The following is a 24,224-nucleotide window of genomic DNA, read 5'->3' on the forward strand; positions in this document are numbered from 1 at the left end:
AATGCAGCCCAGTGGCTAGGATTCATTGACGGGCCCTTCAGATGTGGATTGTATGTCAACCTGAGTAACTTCTCAGCATTTACCTTCTGTTTCCTAGAACCATGTTCAGCCTACAGTCTGGAATACCCTCTGCTTCATCTTGGGTCCCTGATACCTTCTGTTTGCCTCACCGATGCTGGAAATTGCATGCATGATCTCTCTGCTTTCACTGCCTGTGAAAATTCCAATTCTTGCTCACTCTCTGTGTACTCAACTTTATATACTCCAGTCATACTGAACACTTTCTGTTCCTAGAAAGCGCCATGGTCTCTCTCCCTTCCCTTCCCAGCCTATGCCCATAAAATTCTACTGCCTGGAATACTTTTCACACCTCTTTGCCACTGTCACCCACTGCTTGACCCCCTTACTTGGCCAACTCATTACCTATCTTTTAGGTGTCATCCTAGATGTCACTTTCTTCACCATTCCTCTCCACTGCACGCCTAGACAAGATGTTCTTCCAACGTGCTACTTCAAGCACCTGTTATTTCTTTCAGACTTAAAACTTAACCATGTCTATTTTAATTGCTTATATTCCTCTCTAGACGGTGAGCCCCATGAGTACAGAGGGCCTTGTTTGCTTGCCTACCAGTGTACAGCGAATGCTTGGCACATAGAAGAGTTAACACATATTTGTGGAAATACAATACTCATGCTTGATAAGGATTTACATGTCACAAACTGCGTTCACCTTTATTTATCTCATTTCATCCTTACAGTGAACCTATGGTGTGGTTATTATTCATTTCCATTTTTCAGATATAGAAACCCTGAGAAGGTGTTAGTTGACATGTCCAAACTTACCTACCTAGTAAGTGACAGAGCTAGTACTTGAACCCAGGTTGTTGGAGTCCAAGTTCAGTGTTATTACCATTACATCACAACTAATTTTGTTTGGTTATAGAATAATTAAAAGTCTAAAGCAAGTGATCAGGGGATATAAATAATTGGAGCAGGAGAATAAATCTGGCAAAGAGAAGAGCTTGAACCATGGTGGAGGCAGTGGGGGAAGGGCGGGGCAGAACACCCATAGGTGAGAGGCAAAAAAAATGAATATTAGAACAAAAACTAAGAACTAAAGGCTCAGTTTTAGGGGCCACTCATAGTTAGAGGCCAGAAGAAAGGAGATGAGCCAGAAATAATACAAAAGAAGGATCAGTGAGCAATGTAGGAAAATAATGAAAATTCATTTTCCTAAAAGCCAAAGGAAGTGAGAATGCAAAGAAAGAAAATGTAGTTATTAATGGCAAATTCAATTCAGGAGGCAAGGAAGAAGATTGAGGAAAAAAATGGGGGAGGGGTTGGCTGGCTCACAGAAGACTTTTGAGAGCCTAGATGGAATAAGGAACGGTTTGTAAAGGTTTCAAGAAAGAATAAGGGACAAAGTAAAGGAAGCAAGAAAGAAGCAATTGAAGAATTTTGGCAGTTTGTTTATTCATTCATCCATTGATAGACATTTGGGTTGTTTACAGATTTTGGCTATTACGAATAAAAGTGCTAAGGTCATTCACATAGAAGTCATTGTGAGAACCTAAGTTATTTTTCATGGGTACTTAGAGGAATTTCTAGGTGGTTTGATAAGAGCGTGTTTAACTTTATTGGGAATTGCAAGTCTGTTTTCTAAGGTAATTGTACTATTTTGCATTTCTCCTAGCAATGTATGATGAAAATTGTAGTTGCTACACGTTCTCACCAGCACTTGGTATTGTTAGTCTTCTTAATTTTAGCCTTGATAGTGAACGTGAACAGTCTCTCATTGTGGTTTTAATGTGCATTTCCCTGTTGACTAATGGTGTTGAGCATCTTTTCATGTGTTTATTTGATATACATCTTCTTTGGTAAAGTATCTGTTCAAATCTTTTGCCATTTTTATTCTTGTTGTTTTTCTTCTTGTTGAGTTATGAGTTGTGATATGTAAATATATATTCAGATATGTGATTGGCAAATACTTTCTTCCAGTCTGAGGTTTGTCTTTTTCATTTTCTTAATGGTGTCTTAAAAGCAAAAGTTTTTAATTTTTATGAAATTCAATTATAAATATTTTCCTTTTATGATTTGTGCTTTTTGTGTCCCAGATAAGAAATTTTTGCCTAACTCAAGGTCATAAATATTTTCTCCTAGAAGTTTTATCGTTTTACCTCTTACATTTAGATATGCAGTCCATTTCAAGTTAATTTTTCTATATGGTGTGAACTAAGTGCTGAGAACTAAGTTCTTTATTTTCTTTCTTCTTCTTCTTCTTTTTTCTTTTTTTGCATGTGGATATCCAATTATTCCAGCACTGTTTGTTGGAAAGACTAGCTTTTCTTCATTGAATCACCTTGACGGCTTTGTTTGGTATAGTTTTCTTCATGTTTCTTTTGCTTGAAGTTTATTGATCTTATTAGATCTGTGGATTTATACTTTCCATCAAGTTTAGAAAAGATTTGCCTGTTATTCCTTAAAAAACATTTTTTTTGTCCTCTGCTTATCCTTTTAGATTCCAACTACATGAAAGTCAGATCACTCAATATTGTCCCACAGTTCACTAATACTCTTTTCATTTAATTCTCTTTTCTCTATGTACTTCATTAATGTATAGTTTCCATTGTTATGTTGTTGGGTTCACCAGTTTTTTCTTCTGCACTATCTAATCTGCTGTTAACCCCTTGCAGTATATTTTCATTTCAGATATTGCATTTTTCATCTTTAGAAGCTCCATTTGGATCTTTTTTTATATCTTCTATTTCTATCTTCAGTGTTTGTGTTTTCTTCAACATATGGAGCATATTTATAATAGCTGCTTTAATTGCCTTTGTCTGCCCATTCTATCAGCTGTGTCATTTCTGATTATGTTTCTATTAATTGACTTTTCTTCTGATCAGGAGTCATATTCTCATGGTTGTTATTTTTTTTTGATCTTTTATGTTATTTTATTTTTATTGGAGTACAGTTGATTTACAGTGTTGTGTTAGTTTCTGCTGTACAGCAAAGTGAATCAGTTATACACATACATATATCCAATCTTTTTTAGATTGTTTTCCCATTTGGTCATTACAGAGTATTGAGAAGAGTTCCCTGTGCTATACAGTAGGTTCTTATTAGTTACCTATTTTGTATATAGTAGTGTGTCATGGTTGTTAATTTTGATTAATCATTAGACATTTGTAAATATTATGTTGCTGGTTGCTGGATTTTGATGCATTTCTCTAAGTAGGGTTAGACTTTGTTCTGCAGTTAATTTACTTGGGGTCAAATTGTTTTGAGCATTGTTTTTAATTTTCGTTAGGGTGAATCCAGTTTAGTCTTTATTCTAGAGCTAATTTAACCCCACTAGTAAGGCCATCTGAGGACCCTTCTGAGAACCCTTCCCAGTGCCTGTGAATTATGAGGTCTTTCCACTTTGGGTGGTAGGAACATGAACTATTCTCAGCCTTCTGGGAATACTAGGAATTGTTCAGCTAGCCTCTGCATTCTATCAGTTCTTTTCCCCCTCTCATAGAGTTTTAGTTCACACATAAGCAGCTCAGTATTCAGCCAAAGATTTGAGGGGACCTTTGGACAGATCTTTGGACTTCTCTCTTTCTGCAGCTTCCTCTTTTCCAGTATTCTTCCCCACAAATTCTAGCTGCCTTGGCCTCCTTGAGCACTGATCTCCTCAAGTCAGTGAGATCACTGGACTCTGGGTTCCCCTTCCTATGCCATGCCTTAGAAATGCCCCATCAATAAGCTGGACAGTCACAGGGCTTGTCATATTTGTTTCCCCTCTCAGAGATCAGTCTTGTGCTGCCTGTTGGCCAGTCTGAAATAATTGTATCACATATTTTTTCCTCGTCTTCTAGTTTTTTAATGTGGAAAGGTAATTCCTACAGCAGTTAATCCTTCACAAGCAGAAGAAGAAATCCCATTTCAAATTGCTAACTTTTAATATGTTGCAACTTCTTGAGTGTCAGAAATGAGACAAAAGGGAAAACCTAACTGATTTTAAGGAGATCACTTTGAATACTTAAATGTAATTATTCTTTCTTTCTTATTCCTTCCCTATCCATCTCCCTTTCCTCCCTAAAGGGTAGAGGATTCTACCTGAGATCTTTCCCTTGAGCAAATGAAACTTGCAAATGAAACTGCTTTCTATAATTTGTTGTATTTGGAGGTGTACTCAGTACTTAAGGAGCAGAAACCATAGTGTTGCAGATATCCCCCCCTTTTTTTTTCAAAGTAGATGATATTACAATAGCTCTGGGTAGCTATTTCACTTACTGAATTAAAAGTTCCTAGGGTTTCACTTTGGCCCTGCTGTCATTCAACACGATCAGAACAAAGCTCTTTACCCTCTTCTATGCCTCAGTTGCTTAACTGTAATATCAAGGTACTTTAATGCAGAATGTAAAATTGTGCACACGGAAAAGTGAATTTTCCTGAAGCACAGCAATTGAGATATTCCTTTAAATGAAGTGCACTAGAAGAGTCAGCCTTGGATCTCCAGTTTACTTACAAAACCTACCCACATTGAAAAAAGATAAACCATGAACACTCAGTTGTTAACACCCAGAAGAATTCTCTAAGTCTACTATATCTACATTTCTATAAATACGTAGTTCTTTTCTTTTATCCTCCTCTTTAAGAGTAAGACAACTCAAAAAAAAAAAAAAAAGAGTAAGACAACTCTTAAACGCTAACAAGACTGAATGCCAGGAAAATTGTCCATTGTGGCAAAAATTTTCAGCCATTTTTTCATGTTAAAGGCTTTAAAATTTTTATTCCCCTCTGTTTATCTCCTCAATTAATCTTCCTTATAAAAATGCATATATACGTATAAGTTAAAAACAAACACTTTCCCTAACTATGTACCATAGAAAACCACAGATGGCAATTAGCTTGACTTTATTTTATTTTATTATTTTTTACTATAAATTTATTTACTTATTTATTTATCTGTCTGGGTTGGGTCTTTGTTGCTGCACGCAGGCTTTCCTCTAGTTGCGGCATGCAGGGGCTACTCTTCATTGCAGTGCATGGGCTTCTCATTGCGGTGGCTTCTCTTGTTGCAGAGCACAGGCTCTAGGCACCCGGGCTTCAGTAGTTGTGGCATGTGGGCTCAGCAGTTGTGGCTCTTGGGTTCTAGAGTGCAGGTTCAGTAGTTGTGGTGCATGGGCTTAGTTGCTCCACGGCATGTGGGATCTTCCTGGACTAGGGCTCGAACCCATGTCCCCTGCATTGGCAGGAGGATTCTTAACCACTGTGCCACCAGGGAAGTCCCAATTAGTTTGACTTTAAAACTAGCTTTCTTATTGAACATTTGTGTGCCTATTGGAGGATTTTCATAATGCAAACCTCCACTAGAATGTGCTTTCAACTTTTCATTCAAGAGACTTAATCAGGAGCAACCAAAATGTACTGCTTAAGGTTTAAAAAATATATCAAACTTTAAACACTGTTACCCTGGAGGGGAGATCCTGGCTACAAAACAAATAGACTTCAAAGGGACCTCCTGACTTTCTCTAAACCACAGATAAATATTTGCTATTACTATGGTAATAGGTAGCATAGGGCCACTTTGTCCTTCACTTGTAGGAGACCTTGAAGATAGGTGTTGATCGCCACCATGAAAAGTTTTCCCAGTAGAGATAAATCTCATACACCTTTTCCCATTAAGTTCTAGTCTGACATACAAGGATTAATTGCAAGAGATTAATTAAAGAAGAGAGCTGAAAGCTAATTAGAAGGAGAAACTTGCAGAAATAAAAGCCAATAAACTGGCTTAAAAGATAAAAAGTAGATATTATTTTCTCTACTTTGACCTACATGTAATGAAGTACAATCAGTTCAACTGAAAGACTGGTATCCCTAATTTATATGTTTGTAGAGATAGAAAACAAGGGACTTCCCTGGTGGCGCAGTGGTTGAGAATCTGCCTGCTAATGCAGGGGACACGGGTTCGAGCCCTGGTCTGGGAGGATCCCACATGCCGCGGAGCGGCTGGGCCTGTGAGCCACAACTACTGAGCCTGAGCGTCTGGAGCCTGTGCTCCGCAACAAGAGAGGCCGCGATAGTGAGAGGCCCGCATACCGCGATGAAGAGTGGCCCCCGCTTGCCACAACTAGAGAAAGCCCTCACACAGAAACGAAGACCCAACACAGCAAAAATAAATTAATTAATTAAACTCCTACCCCAAACATCTGAAAAAAAACAAAACAAAACACCATGTTCCGTCAACGAGCCAAGTTCTTTCACAATATTATTATTTATAAAAAAAAAAAAAAAAGAATCCGCCTGCCAATGCAGGGAACACGGGTTCGAGCCCTGGTCTGGGAAGATCCCACATGCTGCAGAGCAACTAAACCCGTACGTCACAACTACTGAGCCTGCGAGCCACAACTACTGAAGCCCGCATGCCTAGAACCCGTGATCCACAAGAGAAGCCACCTCAATGAGAAGCCCGTGCACCGCAACAAAGAGTAGCCTCCACTCGCCACAACTAGAGAAAGCCCACGCAACAAAGACCTAACGCAGCCAAAAATAAATAAATAAAATAAATTTATTAAAAAAAAAAATCCGCCTGCAAATCCAGGGGACACGGGTTCAAGCCCTGCTCCGGGAAGATCCCACATGCTGCAGAGCAACTAAGCCCGTGCACCACAACTACTGAGCCTGTGCTCTAGAGCCCACGAGCCACAACTACTGAGTCTGCACGCCTAGAGCCCATGCTCCACAACAAGAGAAGCCACTGCAATGAGAAGCCCGCACACTGCAAGGAAGAGTAGCCCCCACTCGCCACAACTAGAGAAAGTCCGCACAGAGCAATGAAGACTCAACGTAGCCAAAAATAAATAAATAAAAAATTTTTAAAAAGATGGAAAACAATAAATACTATAAAATTAGTCTATGTTTCCTTCCACTCCAGAGTAGAGATTTATAGAGAAGAACTGGAAGTACAGAATTTTCAGGATGTTTAAGCCATTGAGCTTACAGAGCATGAACGCCCATAACAAAAATCCCGACCTCCAAAGAGAAACAAATTAAATCTCATTTCAGTTTCTAAAAATGTTTTTTTCTTATACTTTAGATAAGAAAAAGACATTTCCAACCTGGATAGATTGCAAGCTTGGCTAATATAAATCCTAATTGTGTCTCTTATCAGCAGTGTCATTTCTGAGTGATGACAGAGCTGTGATTAAAGATAAAATTCCAGGTCTATGTGACATTAAGCCTTTTAATCAAAGAAGCATTTATTCATTCAACCATTATTTATTGAGGAGATACTTTGTATCAGGCACTGTGCTAGGTACTCTGGATACAAAACTGAATAAGAAAAATCAGTCATGCGTAGGATTTCAGTTGTTCCCGAATTCTTGAAAATTGAGCGAGCTCTGTGAAAAGCGGTGTCAGAAAACAGCCCCAAATATTATTTTTTTAAATCAGAAGAGCACGTAAGGCCGTTTAACCAAATTTCTCAATGCTGGAAGTTCCTCTAGAATGGCTGATACCCATCTGTTCTCTATTAGATCCCACACCCTCATCAGGCAGCATATTTCATTTTTTGATGATTCTAATTATCAAAAAGTTCCTCTGTGTTAAGCTAGATCTGTCCTCTGTAACTTCTAATACTGATCTTGAAGCTACACAAAATAAGTCTATTTTACTTTCAACAAGCAAGTCCTTCAAACATTTAACGGCAGCCACCAACTTCACTTTCATTTTCCAGGTAAAATATCTACAGTGTCTCATATCATGTAGTTTTTAGACCATTTACCACTCTGGCTAGGTAGCAAATGACCTCTGTTTTATTTATATATGTAAGCAACCAATGACACTATTTTCCTCACATTTCCCCCTCTAAGATGTCAAACAAATTCTAAACTCTACTGCTGAACATTTTTTCCCAATTCTTTTTCAATCCAAATGCATTTCAAAGGTTTTTCTGTAACCTAAGGAATATTCAGATTTTAAAACACCTATAGTATTTCAATACAGCTATTTGGGAAGAAATGGAGTTGATGAGTAGGGACAGTGGTATGAAAGTAAAAAAAAAAAATGAATTCGCCATGAGAATATTATTTATGTAGCCTACTGAGCACGCACCTACAATCACGGTAAAACAGGGAGGCAAGATTGCCATTCCAGTGTCATTATTTTGGGAGGTAGGGAAGGGAAGAGTCACTTCTATATGTGAATAGAATGTCGTAACATTATCTGCATATTTCCATAGTATCTGTCATTGTATTATTTAGTTCATGAGAAAATAATATTTCTGGTTACACACCAACTAAACTGACAGGCAAACTGGCAGGTAAGGCTGACGTAACGAAGCGGAGTTGGGGGTGGCCACAGCAGTCTAAATATTCAGTAGGTACATATGAACAGAATTGGTTCCCCCTGTCTCCATAAGCAGCTGAAGGGATGAAGGTGACTGGTTGAAACTGACCAGGAGATTAAAATGGCCTCTGAGGATGAAAGTACCAGCGGCCAGCTCCACAAGTAACATAGCCTTCTGGTTACACTTACGGCACCTGCTAGAACGTCCAGAAGTAGCTAAATGCTTTCTCAACTGGGCTTTTTAAAAAGGAGAACTAAAAAGGAACAGCAATAATACATCACTGAACTCTTGGCCCATGAATTTCCACGTGCGCCTGGTGCATATTTTATAAAGTTCTTGGAAAACAGGTGTTTCCCACCTGTTCTGGTTACAGTATTTCAAACTGATAATCTTTTAAACATGTTATAACTCCCTGACTAACTTGAACAGGACTTCAAGAGAGACTTTTTCAAGCATATTGTTTTAAAAGACCATTTATTTTAACAACAAACCTACCATACAAAGTCACGAAGAGTATCTATTCTTAACAAAAGAATAAAGACAAGTCCAAATAGGGAATCCAGACCAGGGTCAGGAACTGAACTTTGCTCACTCACTCTGAGTTCCCTACAGAGCAACCTCTTACTGGGATCACTTGGAGATTCCTCCTTGGAGTCCGAAATACCAACAAGGTGTAGGTGGATACATTTTTTTTCAGTTTTGATAAGAAGTTTTACTTTAAGCTCATACTTATCTCTTAACATAACTTTGCCATCTAAAAATATCTTTTAAAACTTAGTTCTTTATCTTGTACTTGACATTCATAATATAGTTTTAAAAGAATTTGTAGAGTCACAATAGATATGTAGAACTAAATATGGAATGAAGAGACATGAATTGTTCTTTGTACATCGGATTTGTTCATTTTTCTCTAAATCTAACTCCTTCTAGTCTATTTTTGCCTGTTTGTGAAGATGACTGGGCTACTGCTTTAATAAAAAAAGTATATAATTCTTTATATTCACTCTACTATGAAATGACCAAGACTGATGTGTTCTCTAATTAAATAGCTGTCCAAAAGCACTAAGCAAAAATGTAGACCCTTGATGCTCTTGAAAAACATTGACAGTTAACCAATGTTAGTACAGGATGTCCCTAACTTACAAGTGGTTTGTGTTCTAAAAATTTATTTGTAAGTCAGTTGCCTGGCCTTTAGAATGCATTTTATGTCTATTTTTGTTTACTACTGTATCCCCAGAGCCTGAGATAGTGCTAGACACATAGTGGGCATCCAAATATTTGCTGATTGACTGGATGAAGTGACCTAAAAGTGCACTTCACTAATAACGTGATTGAACTATATTATTGTTAATAATAATTAGCATTTATAGAGCACTTAGCCATTTATAAAACACATTTATATGTGCCTTATTTTGTCCTTTCTCACATTGATTCAATTTACAAATGAAGAGTCTAAGACCCCTAAATTAAAGAGAGCCATTGAAGCTACTTGAGAGGATTGGGTGTGAGATGTGGAACTTGAATTAAAGTGGTAACAGTGGAGGTGAGAACCAATTAGAGACAGAACCACCAGAACCTGGTGATGGACCTGATATGGGCCTCCAACTCCTACACTTATGCTATCACATTGCATTAGAAATACAAGCTATAGATAAAATATCATCTATACATACAAAATAGAGACTCAGAGAGAGTAGGGACTCATTTCTTTTTCTGCTGACACCCTTTTCTTTAGCAGTTAAGTGACTTCCTTATGTTCAGTGGTTAAGAAGAAGGACCCATTCACCTTGCAAGAAATGAGATCTCCCCAAAAAGATTACACCAAAATTGAGGGCTCCTGCCTAGCTAGCAGGAAGACTGATGTGACTAGCTAAGCAGTATCCAGCCCAAGACCCCTGCTATTGGAGTAGTTTGGATGTAAAGAATTTTCTTGTCATTTACTCACTCTATGGCATAACCCATGTATTCAGAGGTGGATGAGACATTAAGGGGTCCTGAGACAAATCTTCAAATCTGTACACAAATCCTTTCTGTAACATCTCTCATAGAGGCTCACTCAGCCTTAGCTGAAACATTTCATGGGATGAGAAACTCAATGGATCTCACTTTGTCTTTTGGATACATCCGTTTTTTAAAAAAGTCTTTCTTTGGTCAAACTCTTGCTTTCTGAAAGCATCAGAGTCCATTTAATCCCTCTTCAAACATCTGAAGAATGCTAGCAATTCCTGAACATCCATAAATCCTCTCTCACAGGCGAAATATCCCAAGTTAATTGTTCATGATATAATGAGGTTTCTAATTGATCTCACCAATTCTGCTCAGCTTTCTCTAAATAGGAATATCTTGACCTGAACATAATATTCTAGCTGTGCTTTGACTACAGAACACAACAAAAGGACTATTCTCTTTTTGTTTGGAGCATTATTTTTCTATTAATGCAGCCTAAGACTGCATTAGCTTTTTTGGCAGTCGTGATGTATTGTTGACTCACATTGAGATTACAGTCAAACGAAACCCTCAGGTCTTTTTCACATGAATGGCTGATAAGTCACACCTCTTTGGTGGTATTACAGCTGATTTTTGAAAAGAGGAATTTATCACTATTAAGTTTAATCTCATAAGTTTTGCTCAAGAATCTTTCACAACGTTCCCTGAGTTGTCTTTCTTAAACAGTTCTGATTATGTTATCCTTACCCAGAGCTACTGATTGATCTCCACTACCCACAGGATCAAGTCCAAAATACTCTGCACACTAGACCCTGTATAATCTGAACTGAGCCTTCAGGGTTAGCCTCATCTTCCCTCATCCCTCTCTCTTCTCCATTCCCCACCATTCCATACTCTCCAACCATTCTGAGCATTGACCTTCTTCACACATGTGCACTTTTCCATGGAATTTCCTTCTCCACCTTTCAATTATTTTTTTATACTTTAAGAGACAGCAATTTAAAAGTCCCGATCAGACTGTGAGCTCCCTGAAGGCAGGAATATACTACAGTGATGTTCAGATAATAAGAAAGAGACATAACTTACAAGTTTTATATTTTTAAGTTTTTTTGGTTCGATTTTTCAAAGAAAAGAATATTTAAACCTCTTTCTTCAAAGCTAGTTTCTCCTCCCAGCTCTAGAAATGCAGGTGAGTGGGGTTTGGCTTACTTGAAATAATATTTCTTAGGGATAGGGAGTAACAACTTTGGCAGTTTATCTGAGTGAACCAGATAGCTGCACAGGTTTGTCCAGAGGCCATGTCATAAGGTGATTGTTTTCCAGAATCACAAAAAAACCCCACCTTTGCACCCAACACAGCATTGTGAAAAGAAGCCCAGCTGGAAGCACTGCAGGAGCAGAAGCATGAGGCCCTCTATTCAATCACTTCCAATGATTTCAATGAAAAACTAAACAAAATCCCCCAGTTAACCTTTACGTGCACCTTCTGCTGTTTTCCAACAGGTGTTGATAGATCTGTACCTTTCCATCTAAACTGCAACCCTTTGTACCAGGCCTTTGCAGATTAGAAATAGAGCCCATGGTTTGGGTTTGCAAAGGGATGGAGGCTACGACATTGTTCTTGTTGAGAAATTGTACTAATTAACTATCTGCCTTAGGATCTGTCATCCTAAATGGCTAACTTAACAGACATTTAGCAAGTCATCTCTCAAACAGACTGTTTAGTGTGCCTGCAGACCAGGTGCTCTGCCATAAAGATGAACAACAAAAGGTAACAAATAGTTATTATAGATAATCTTAACAATAATAATGCCTCAGAGTTCATATATTTGATAAACAGCTATTTAGCAGGCAACATGTTAGATGCAAGTCTAGTGTTTCTCGAAGTGTGGTCTGGACTGCCTTAAGGAGCTCACAGAACAATGCGATAAACGCCATGACAGAGGTAAGCGTGTGATAAGGGTGCACAGGTGTAAGGCACATACATAGTGCACCTAACCCAGGATTTTGGAAAGAGGTGAAGTTTAAGGAAAGTCCTTAAGGATCAATAGCAATTATCTATCCTTTCATCCATCCATCCAAAAATATCTGAGTGACAACTTAGCTAAGTGGATGAGAGGTAGGACTTGGGGAGAGGAGCATCTCAGGAAAAGAAAGCATGTGTGCAAGGGTCAGAGGATAAGAAAGAGCATGGCACCTTGGGGTAATACGATGGTTCAATAGATAGAGCTGGAGGCTGGGGTATAAGCGGCAGTGAAGAGGCTGAGGCAGCAGGTATTAGAGAGGACCTAGCGTGCCCCATTAAACAACGTGGACTACGTTATGAGGAAACTGGAGAGTCAGTGAAGGGTTTTAAGCAGAGAAGTGACATTTTAGATTTCATAAAGATCCTTCAGAGTGTGGTACAGAGAACAGATTGGGAAGCAAGCAAGACAGAGTAGAGAGAACCTTCAGGAGAACATTGCAATAATACATAGAAATGATTTGCACCACCATTTGTAGCTGTGGGGATGGAGAGAAGCATACGTACTCAAGAGACACTGCAGTAGCAGAATGGGACAGGCCCTGGGGACTGGCTGAGGCTGGGTGAAGGAGAGAAAAGAATCGAGAATGAATCTCAGTTTTTGCCTTGATGGGTCTTTCTGGGTTAGACAGTGATGCTGTTTGTTTAGGTCTTTATTTTCTCAGTGAGGTAAGAGGCAAACTCTGGCTGAGAGCAAGCAATGGGTGTGAGAAGGGGTTTTAGGGAGAGGAGAAGACACTTTGAAAGAGTCATTGCAGGAATGAAAGGGAGCTGACGGAAAAAGGACTTCCAGGGAAGTTTGAGGGCCAAATTCAGGCTGGAAAACATAAATCTGTAGAGGTATCTCTCAGCACAATTGTGTTATTATTTTTCCCATTAGAGTTCAGCTATTTAGCTGAAGGAGCGAGAAGGCGAACAGTAGAATTGATCTAGAATGGGGATGTGATGGACAGACAAGGGGGCAATGGAGTTGAGAGAACTGACAAAAGATTCCAGAGAGAAAATCATGGGAGCAGGCTAGGTATCATGTCCATTTTTGCAGACAAATAGATATTTGGGGGCCAAAGAAGAGATAAAAGAAGTGGTCTAATGTGACATAACTAAATTGTTAAAGAGAAGAAATAAAAATTAGAAAGAAAAATGGCCAAAAGTAACAAAGAGGATTGATAGAGCATGTGGGCAGGAGTTGACGATTACTTCTGTTGTTGCAAACTATACCTCTTCACTACGTCCCCTGCCCCAGAAAGGATTCCCCAGTGGGCCTATGTTCTTCTGAACTCTGGTAATCATCAGAGAGAGAGCTATTGTTACAACAGGCTGAGTGTAGTGTCCTCCCCCTTTGGGTGTGTTGGGATGGTGAACATGGGTTGTTGGAGAGTGAGGTGCCTAGTTCTTCTGACAGAGAAGTGGTTGATGTGGCCTCCATTTACTTTTGCTTTTTATTTGGAGGTGGGAGTGGAGTCAGAGGGTTATTCATTGGGACACAGGATATGAGAAAAATGTAGACATCAATTACAAAAGGAACTGATGGAAAGCCTCAAAGACCTCAGCAAGGTCAGGTTGGCTGAAATAAAAAGAAACACAAATTCTTAATGGAGATTAAACAGTATAAGGGAGTGATTACATTTTCTCTCTTTGATTTAATTTGAAAACACTGAAACCTTTTTCAGTAGCTGCCGAAAGACAGAGTGTTAGCACAGATGATGTCATGCAGAAGGCATTTGAATGTTTTTCATACTTTTTTTGTTTTGTTTTAGGAACTGTGATTATGAAGTGTAAAGTAACATCGGCAAACATAGCTGATGCCTTGAAAGACTTCTGCTCCTGTCAGTTACAGGAAAGTTAGGAAGACGAGTGAAATAGGACATAGAAAGAGGGTTGGTGTTTTGTTTTTGTTTGTTTGTTAACAAGACAAACTATCCAGGAAAAGAGCTTGTTTCTTAGAGATAAAGTGAGATGTGTACAAAATGCCCAACATAATAGAAACTGGCACATTATACTGTGATCTCTAAATGATGCTTTTCTCTTCTCCTCCTTAATAGAACAACTAAACATTAATACATAAGCATTAATAAAAACATTAATATTTTTCAAGATTGTGAAAATGTAAATACTTCTACATAAACGGGATTAACTGCACAGCACCCTTGCCTTAGGTAGATGTTCTCCATCACATTTTGCAAATTAAATTTCACAACCCACTAAGCAGAAAAAATGTGTACAATGCTATATTTTAATTTCATTTCCAATACTGTAATAGCTCAGGGGCATTTAAAAAATGCCTTTTAAAAAAAATCATTCCAAAAAATTGCTCCTATAGCTGGAATTGTGGGTCAAAAAAAGATTAAAAGTTGGATGGGTCAAGATAAAATGGAATGTGAGGCCCTTAAAATCTGAAAGCACCTAAAATCAACATTTCTCTTTCAGCATGATATTTTCAAGGGTTATCATTCTCCTTCAATACTGTTCCCTCTCCCTTTTCTATCATCATTTATTACCTGCTCAGTGCTTTCCCTTCTCCTCATTTGTTTCGGTTCATCTTTTGAAAACCTAAAGTTGCAGTTCTCATGCCTTCCTTCTGACTTTTCATTTTAGATTTGTACCCTCTGTTTCGACTGTAGCAAGTCAGTGTTATTCGAATTCATGTTGTTGCTTAATTAAACAACCATTTAATTACCAACCCGCAGATTGGTAAGACTGGTTCTTGTATAAGCCTGGGCAGTTCCAAGCGTTTATGGTAATGGCAGCATCAGTGGACTTAACTTTGATCCTCTCCTGGGCTCAGTTCTTGGACTTTCCTCTTTTCTATCCACACCCATTCCCTTGATGATCTCATCCAGTTTCATGGCTTTAAACATCATCTCTGCACTGATGACTCCCAAGTTTATATATTTAGTCCAGAACCCTCCTCCTAACTTTAAGCTCACAGATCCAACTGCCTACTCGGTATTTCCACTTGGATGTCTCACAGGCAACTCATACCTAACGTGTCCACATATAAGCTCCTGGCATTCCTCTCCAAATCTGTCCCCTCTAGAGTCTTCTTCATCTCAGTAATTGGCCATCCCATTCTTCCAGGTGCTCAGGCTAAAAACATGCTTACTTCTCTCTTTCTCTCATACCCTGCATCCAACCTGTCAGCAAATGCTGTTGGCTTTTATCCATAAAACCGATCCAGAACTCAACAGCTTTTTACCATTTCCACTGCTACCTTCTGTCCAGGCACCATCAGATCTAGCCTGAATTACTGCAACAGCGTTCTAGCTGGTCTCCCTGCTTCCCCCTTTGGTCTTTCCTTAACACACAAACCAGAGAAATCCTATTAAAAATAAATTGATCATATTGCCCCTCTGCTCAAGACTCCACTGGCTTCCAGTATCATTCAGAGTAAAACTCAATGACTATAATAACTTATTGTCCAAACTGGGATCTCTTTGAGAGTGAAAGGGGATGCTACAAATAATGAACAGGATTTAAGTGATCTAGGTGTAAATTTGGGCCATCCTGGGCACCTGTTTATCAGACTCCACATAATCTCCCACACCTCCCCGTTATCCCTCTGACCTCTGACCTCACCTGTTATACTACACCTCAACCCCTCTGCTTCAGCACCAGCCTCTTCACAGTCTTATCAGTAGGAGGCAGACTTCCTCAGGGCCTTTGCTCTTCCCCTAGACATGCCCATGACTCATTTCTGCTTCCCTTCAGTTCCTAATTTAAAAGTCACAGTGAGGCTTTCCCTGGGAGCTCTGTCTAAACATTTAAAACCCCCTTCCTACTTCCTAGCCCCCTTCCCTGCTTTTTTTTTTTTCTTTCTTAATTTACACTGATTATTGATACTATCTAACATTCCATATATTTTACTTACTTAACTTGTTTAGCACCTTACATTTAGAATGTAATCTCAGGGGCAGCAGTTTTTGACTTTTTGCTGTGTGTCCGCAACTCCTAAAATAGTTGGCACATAGGAGACACTATACAAATATTTGTAAGAAGAATGAACGAATCATGACTAGTTTGAATGGATACTTAGGAGTCGTGTAACATCCAACACAATTAGTCAACAGTATTATCATTTTACAGTTATTTTCCTATAATTCAGTTCAGCACCAGCCCCCTCGCTGTCCTGAAGTATTCTCCACATGTACTCTGGACATTCATGCCCTGTGGGGATCTGTGCTAGGTTCAGAGGTTGGGGGCCTGGGAGCCACAGAGTGAATACAAGGAGAGAGGAGACAAAGTTCCTCACGAAGTGACCACTGTAGGAATAGAAGAGACGGGGGACGTGATATTATAGTTACATGTGAGTGACCAGGGTGCATGGGAGTGCAGACCAGAGAGACATTACGTTCAGTGACTTTTCAGACAATTCTGATTACTGATCAGAAGCAACAACTTCCATATTCTCTGGCATGATTCATTTTCCTCATCTTCCAGAGCCCCCAACCTCTAATACTCCCAGCCTGGTTTATGTTCTCCGCTCCTTGGTAGGAAGTTACCTTGTATGCCCAGATATACCTGACCTCCAGGTGTCTGTTCCTCATTGTCTGGCCTTAATTTTTCAATATGAATCATCAGTTACTAACGCAGCATTTTGCAATCTGATCTCTCAAAGTTTCCAGAAAATTACAACCAAATACTGGCAAAGTTAAACCATCAAGTAGAGCAAATACGAAGCAAGCAGATGCTAAACAGATTTTTTTAATAGCTAGAAAGAAGGTATTTGGTGGGGGGGTATTCACCCATTGAAATCAATAAGTCAAAGTTTATTGATTTAATTTCTGGGTTTGTTCGAATTTTTAATGTAGCTCCTTTGAATAATTTTATTTGATAACCATCCTGTGGGTTTTCCTTAAACTAAAGCCATTTTTTAAAATGTGCTGTTGTAAGTCTCTAGCCTCACCCCTACAGGAAGGGAGTAGCCCCAGGGTGTGGATAATTGAAACACTCTAAACAAATATATACAACATTTTATTTTCAAAAAAGTTCAACAAAATTGTAGCTGAGAATATGCTTCAAAGCATAACATTAATAACTTAGAAGAATTACTTAAAGCGGTTACCAACTAGATAAAAAGTATTTCCCTTCCACCCAACAAACAAATCAATCAAATAAAAAGTATGCTAAATGGTACTGAAGAACTGTAATACTCATTCCCATATAGTTTATTTTAAATGATCTTGGGTAACATTAAGTGCAAAGAATCTTTACTTGTTATTTTTCTATCTAATGTAAAAAAAATTAACTTTATTATGCAAAGTTCACAAACCCATATTACAAATTATCAATTAAACTGTAAGTTTTACAGTTTCATAATTACCAGAGCAATTTAGTTTTAGTTTTGTTTTGTTTTTAATTTTGGAGTTATAATAAAACCTAATCATATAAATAATTTTAAAGCAAGCTAATCATCCCAGCTCTGGCACAGGTTAGCTCATTACTTACTTACTCTGACCCAGTTACTCTGACTCACTAAGTCTCAGGTACTTTGTCTGTAAAATGGGGTCAATACTTGTACCCAACTAACAGGGTTCTTGTGAAAATAAGGCATGCAGAGGACTCTACAGAATGCCTGGCAGATGGGAAAGCTTCAGTAGATAAGAGCTGCCACTATGACTCATGACTGATGCTGCTGAAAAAAGAGGCATGAGCGCATTTCAATGACTGAAGAAAACAAGTAGCTAACCAAAGAGTAGTGTTTAGAAAGCATTTCTACTCATGTATTACTTTGTTTTATCTTTTCAGTTTAAAAATCCTAAATATTGTCTAGGACATTATACATATAAATACCTGTAAAAACCTGATTAATTTATCATTTTCTGCACATTTGTGCCATATTGACTTTATCACAAGGTATCACAAGGTATTGAAATATACTCCTTTTCAATGGCCTAAAGAGACAAACAGATACTCAGATCTTGCAAAGCACATTATTTTCACAACATACTTGGGGAATTAATCATGCACTACCTCATATTATTTAATCAATCAGTCCATAAATTATCACATGTAATCTCTCACCCACTGGACTGTAAGGATTACGAAGGAAAGGAATGTATATAGTTTTTGTATCTTTCACACTACACAGCTTGGTACAAAGGAATTTCAAACTAGGATAATGGAAACAGCACTGGGCTAGAAGTCAGGAAGTACGAATTTCAGCTGAGTAATTGTAGACAAGTCACTTAACTCTCTTCAGGCTTCAGATTACTCATCAGTCATGTGCTTTTCCATCAATGACATTCAGGTTCCTTTTCAAATGCTCTCATTTTAAGAAACACTAGCAAGAGGGATTTTTACCAGTGTTTGTCATTTTAATACACAACTTCATTTTTCCATATCAACAGGTTGAAAGAATGGGACCCTTAAGTACAGATTTTGTTCACTCAAGAAAACTTGCCAGGAACTCAGATTTCTTGTCACTGTCTGTTCCATCAAACACAAATCCTTCAACCTGTTTTAAAAACAGCAAGCCCTCCCCTGCCAGCATTCCCTATCCCCTACCCTGTTTTATTTTCTCCTTACTACCTATCACACTCTGGCATACTGTATATTTTACTTAGTTATTTGTTCTCTATCTCCCCCTTCCCCACCCCCATTCCCAGTACCATGCCAAGCACCACATCTGCCTGTGCCTTTTTTAAAAATAAAATGGAGGTATATTTGAAAATTAAGAATTGCATGTATTTAAGGTGTACAATTTGATGATTTGATATACATAAATATTGTGAAATAATCACCACTTTCAGGTTAACATTTCCATCACCTCAGATAGTCACCACTTTTCGGTATGTGTGGTGAGAATACTCCAGATCCACCCTCCTAACAATTTCAAGTACGCAATAAAGTATTGTTAACTATAGTCATACTGTTGTACATTAGATCTCCAGAACTTGTTCATCTTGCATAACTGAAACTTCGTACCCCTTGAACAACACCTTCCCCATCTGTGCCTTTTACCAGGATTTTGGGAGCACTTAATACCTCCACCCCAGCATTTCCCAAGTTGTGCTCTGAGGATCTCTAGAGTTCTGAAAGATAGTCATCGGAGTTCTGCAAAAAGAGGGTTGCATGGGCAAGTAAGTTTGGGGATGTCCCATCCTATACTTCCCACTTGGAGACAGAGGACACATAATGAGAATATTTATATACTTATAAATGTCTAATTTTGTTAAACCCAGTCAGTGTTTCCCAATCTGGTTTGGCCATGGAGACTTTCATTCCCAGAACACCACTGACATCTCAGAGGACATTCCTGCTCAGGAGAAAGCCATCTGGCAAATTCTTTTTCACCTTCATGTCACATCCAAATGAATAGCAAATGTGAGAGAGTGAGCGAGGAGAAAGGCAGATAGCTCTTTGCTAGCAATTCTTAGAGGTAATGGAGAGAGAACATGGTTTTCTGAAACAAATACTACACTTAAAGTCAGAAGACTTGTGATTTAGTCCTAGCGCTGCCACATAACTAACTAACTGTATGTCGTTGGGCAAATCGCCCTACCTCTGAGCCTATCTCCTCTCCTGTAAAGGAGACACATTTTAGGATAACCATATCCTATTCTTTGAAACTGCTGACCAGTTTAGAAAGTTTCTGTGTAGTAGATTTGACTTGGATTTAAAAAGTATTTAAATTTAAAAATTATTCTTGGATTTAAAAAGTATTCTTCTGGGTGGATTTTTCGGGCCTATATTTTTAAAGTCCTTTTTCAGATGACTGGTGCCTTCCACTCTGAAGATGGGCATATCTGATTTCTTAGACATGAAACTACAGGACTCTCTAGGGCCCTAAAAGCCCAAAGAAATATTTTAGAATGAATAATGGAAACAAATTAAGTCTGGGATATATTTATGTTAGTCTGAGTAGTAGGATAATACCTAGAGAAAGCCTGAGAAGTCTTATATAGAATGGAGGAAGATACAGGTCTATAGTATTATAAATAAGGAGTAAATGAAATTTGAGACTACTTATTTGATGCTAGATTAATTGGCTTATTTTTCTGATCACTCAGTTTTCAAAGAGAGTGATTGAGGATACAGGGTTGTACTGAAAAATTAATTTGTAGCTCAGCACTAATTTATATTCCAAAGCAACATGCGAGAGGTAGATAATAATCATTTCCTAGGGGGCTTCCTCTGGTCCTTACCTTTGAGGAAGACTCTCTTCTACTCTCTAACTCAGGAGGGAAAGATTCATTCTCAAACCTGTCTCTGAAGGGAAGAAATTCTATGATGGTTTAATGTACACTTGCAAATAATGCTCTAGAGAGAACTAGGTGGCCCTTGATGTTTTTCTTGCCGTTGAAATATGTCTGCTGAAATAACAACTACAGTAAAAAAAATTTTTTTAACTGGATATAAAAGGTGACTGCACATTGAAAGATCTATCTAACGTAAATTTTAGTCTCTGCTTGAAATTTGATGTAAGCGTTGATGACAATAAGTAGTTTGGCTTTAAAGAAGACAAGATTTTGCTCTGCTATAGGTTAAATAAATGTTCCTTTAGTCATCTCTAAGTAATTGCTGGGCCATTGTAATACATTCAATATGATATTTGCTAAGCAAGCATGCCTGCCATCTGGTTACTGAAACTCTATTTTTGCTACTTCATAGGTACACATGGCCCAGTAGCACTGAGATGCAGGCAACTGATAGGAGCCTGTGGATCAATTCCAAAGCAATTTGAGAGTTCAAGCCATTCATTTGTTTGCAACACAAAGTGTTCTCCACGGAAGAAAACAATGAGTCTAACTTATCTGTCTCTTTCCTGTCCTGGTATCTTTAAAAATGTCCATCATGACAGGGTGCATGCAGGTTTACAATATTAAGCCAACTTTAGAGAAGAATGGAAAGAAGACTAAGAATGGAAAATAGTCTGTGTGCTGCTTGTACCACATCCTGCTCGGCTCTGGTGCCAGCAACTCTGTTCCTGGTCTGGGGAGTGTCCACAGAAGAAGAAGTAGCTGGGTAACATGGCAAAAGTCCATATGGGTCTGTGGTAGGAGGGAGAAGAAGTTTCCAAACCAGTCCTTCCATCAAGTCCCTGGCAAGCACCCCTGTCCCCCAAACCAAAGACAGAATTAGCAGCACTGAGTACAATGCCTGACACACATAGTAGGGGCTCAATGAATGTTTACTAAATATAATCATCTGGGAAGCCTGTGAACAGTAATATAAATGACTGCTAGAAGAATGATTATGTTAGTCTCTGAAGCCATTGTAATACATGCATTGGATATATGCTTAACACCTGGTCCAGGCTTTCTCGGCTTTGACACTATTGACATTTTGAGCTAACAGTTCTTTGTTGGGAACAGGAGTGGGAGGGATGCTATCTTGCCCACTGTAGGAGGCTTAGTGGCATCCCTGGCCTCCATCCTGTCCCTCTCCCCAGCAAAAATGTCCCCCTCGTGATGGGGGGGTAACAAAATCACTCCTTGTTGAGAACCACTTATCTACTCTGTGTGTTTGTGTCATGTACTAGAATTAGAAATACTATACTCTCTCTTCTCTTTTTTCCTGCATTGATATTTCTTGATCTACACGTTGAAGGTATTTTATTCTTTTAATCTGCTTTCTCTCAATTGCCTCTAAATTCCATGTTTTCACATATCTCAGTGGGGGAGGGCTTTCTAGGTACATCTGTACAAGTTAAAAAAGACATGTTTCCCCCTTAGGAGAGGGGAAATATGAAACAAAAAGTAAACATTCCATACAGAAATTGGACTAGTAGCTAAGGAGGCTGTTTTGCAGAATGATATTGAGATGGTCTTGCGCCCAGGATAGACCCCAGACTCTAAGCTGCAACTATTGTGTATGTGTGTCCAAAAAGAGTTTCTGCATCTTAAAAGAAACTACCTTCATTTGTTTGCTATGCACTCTTGCAATCTTACCAGTAAAACTTCTCTGTTATATAAAAGTATCCTTCTGACAAACATATTTTTTTCTCCCTTGGTTTTGTTTTTATTTACTTCCTATTTATGCTAACAGTTTCAGGAAGATACCAGCATGGGCTCCAGGAACAGGCTGTCTCAGTAACTCTTGCCTCTTCAGAAGCACAGTAATCAGTCCTGCTAACTGAAGAAATCAGTAGCCTTTTAAACCTCTAAGGCAAAATGATAATGTTGTATATTTCCTCTTTCTTAAAATGAAAAATATTAAAATCTTAGAAATCTGACTTAAACCTAGCCAGTGGGCAACCTGCTTGAAAATGATTACACATCCATGTCTAAGGGTGAGAAATAATTTAGACAAATAAAGCTCATGAAAAATTCTAATTTCACTCATGTTGCTACAAGTATACCTTCATGCTTTAAAAAAAATGTGGGCTGGTAACATTTTTCTACCTTACTTACAGTGTAGAGTTAAACATGTGCCCTTACCTCTCCTCCAGTGCACGGGAAAGGATTGGAGTATCTAGAAGTGCAAATAGCTCCCTTCTTGACAACATCATCTTCCAGGCCAAATGTAGCCGGGCAGTTAGTTGCAAAGTACTTGTAAGGCTTCCATGTTTTCCCAAAGTCCTGGGACCGGTCCAGCACCATGGCTGCCGGCCTAGGGGACTTGAACACCATAATCAGATGAGTGAAGTAGAATTCAGCTTCCAGGTCTAACTGGATCTTTTCTCTGTGCACATCCTCAGCAGACTGCCACCACGTGCGAGGAAACCTGAAGGATGAGTCTGCCATGGCAGCTGGCAGGTGAGCCAGGTGAGGCTGGGCAGCACTGCATTTGTCACATTTGGGCTGCTGACAAGTCAGATCAGTGTTCTCACTATAGAAGCAGTACAGTTCAGTGGCGTTCTGACCACAGGTGGTGTCTGCCCAGAGTTTTCTTCCTAAAGCCAAATTTCCCATGCGAGGGTTACAGGCTTTTTCACAGCGGGAACTCACTCCAGCCACTCCACTCAGTCCTAGAGATGGGAGAGCATATGTTATTCAAGACAAACCCATCTGGAAACTTCTTTTGTCCACCTAGTCCATCTTCAACAGTCGAGTTATCCCCATATTGCCCCAAGGCTTTCAGTAAAGAGGAAATGCTACCGAATTTGAGCATGAATACTGTTCTGCATTTATACTATTGGCATATGCAAGTGTGTGAATGTGCATGTGTGTGTGTGAGTGTGTGCCTGCGTGCCCGTTTCATGTAAAATTCCCATAGAAGAAAATAAAATCAGTTTGGGTAAAGGGCAAGAGGAAGGAAAGTGGAAACATTGGGTAAAGATAATGGGACTGCTTTCTAACAGTCTCTATTTTTGAAATACACTCATTTGCTTTTGAAGTCATGACATAAATAATACCAAAAACCAACAATGTTTTTAAGATCACTCAATTTAGTCTTTCAGATATAATTTGAGTCTTTACCATTATCTAACATGTTTATGAGAATGCATTAAGGAGGAAATGTAGAATTCTACTATATTTTTAAGACGAAAACATGAAAGGACCAATTCCCTAAGAAAATCAATATGAGGTATTGGTATACAATGGGATCTCATTTAGGGATACAAAGCTAGAGAACACTGGAGCCAAGATGTGCAATATCTATTTTTAATATCAAGTAAATATAAGTAAGAAAAAACCCTCTAAACTGCCAAATGACAGAAAAGCTTATTTGACACCCTCTCTGCCTCTTGAGTGCTTCTACCTATGACAGGTTCTACAGTAGTTACCTGTTTGCTTAACAGGAGAATGTTTACAGTCTGGCAGCCACTAACAGGACCTTTAAACATAATCTGTGAACTAAAACACCTTCCTAAAGAAACATGCGCTTCCACCCAAACAAAGGTCCAACAGACTTTAATGTTTCAAAATTACTTAAAATGATAAACATTATACACCTACTAACATCCTGACTACATAATATAATCCTTAATTTGGGCTTGTCATTTTAATTATGAATACCTGAAGCAAAATTATCTAT

At 38.7% G+C, this 24,224-nt stretch overlaps 1 protein-coding gene across 2 annotated transcripts in view; it reads right to left on the minus strand.

The window, feature by feature from the left end:
• NTN4 (netrin 4) overlaps window positions 1-24,224 on the minus strand; it is a 106,240-nt gene that overhangs the window by 80,080 nt on the left and 1,936 nt on the right. For both annotated transcript variants that reach the window (XM_082666265.1, XM_082666264.1), the window contains exon 2: window positions 22,685-23,214. In XM_082666265.1, coding sequence (XP_082522391.1) covers window positions 22,685-23,214 — 530 coding nt within the window. The remainder of the gene's footprint in view (window positions 1-22,684; window positions 23,215-24,224) is intronic.

The sequence above is a fragment of the Grampus griseus genome (genome assembly GCF_964374135.1).
Source record: "Grampus griseus genome assembly, chromosome: 11".
In the NCBI taxonomy this organism is placed as follows: Eukaryota; Metazoa; Chordata; class Mammalia; order Artiodactyla; family Delphinidae; genus Grampus; species Grampus griseus.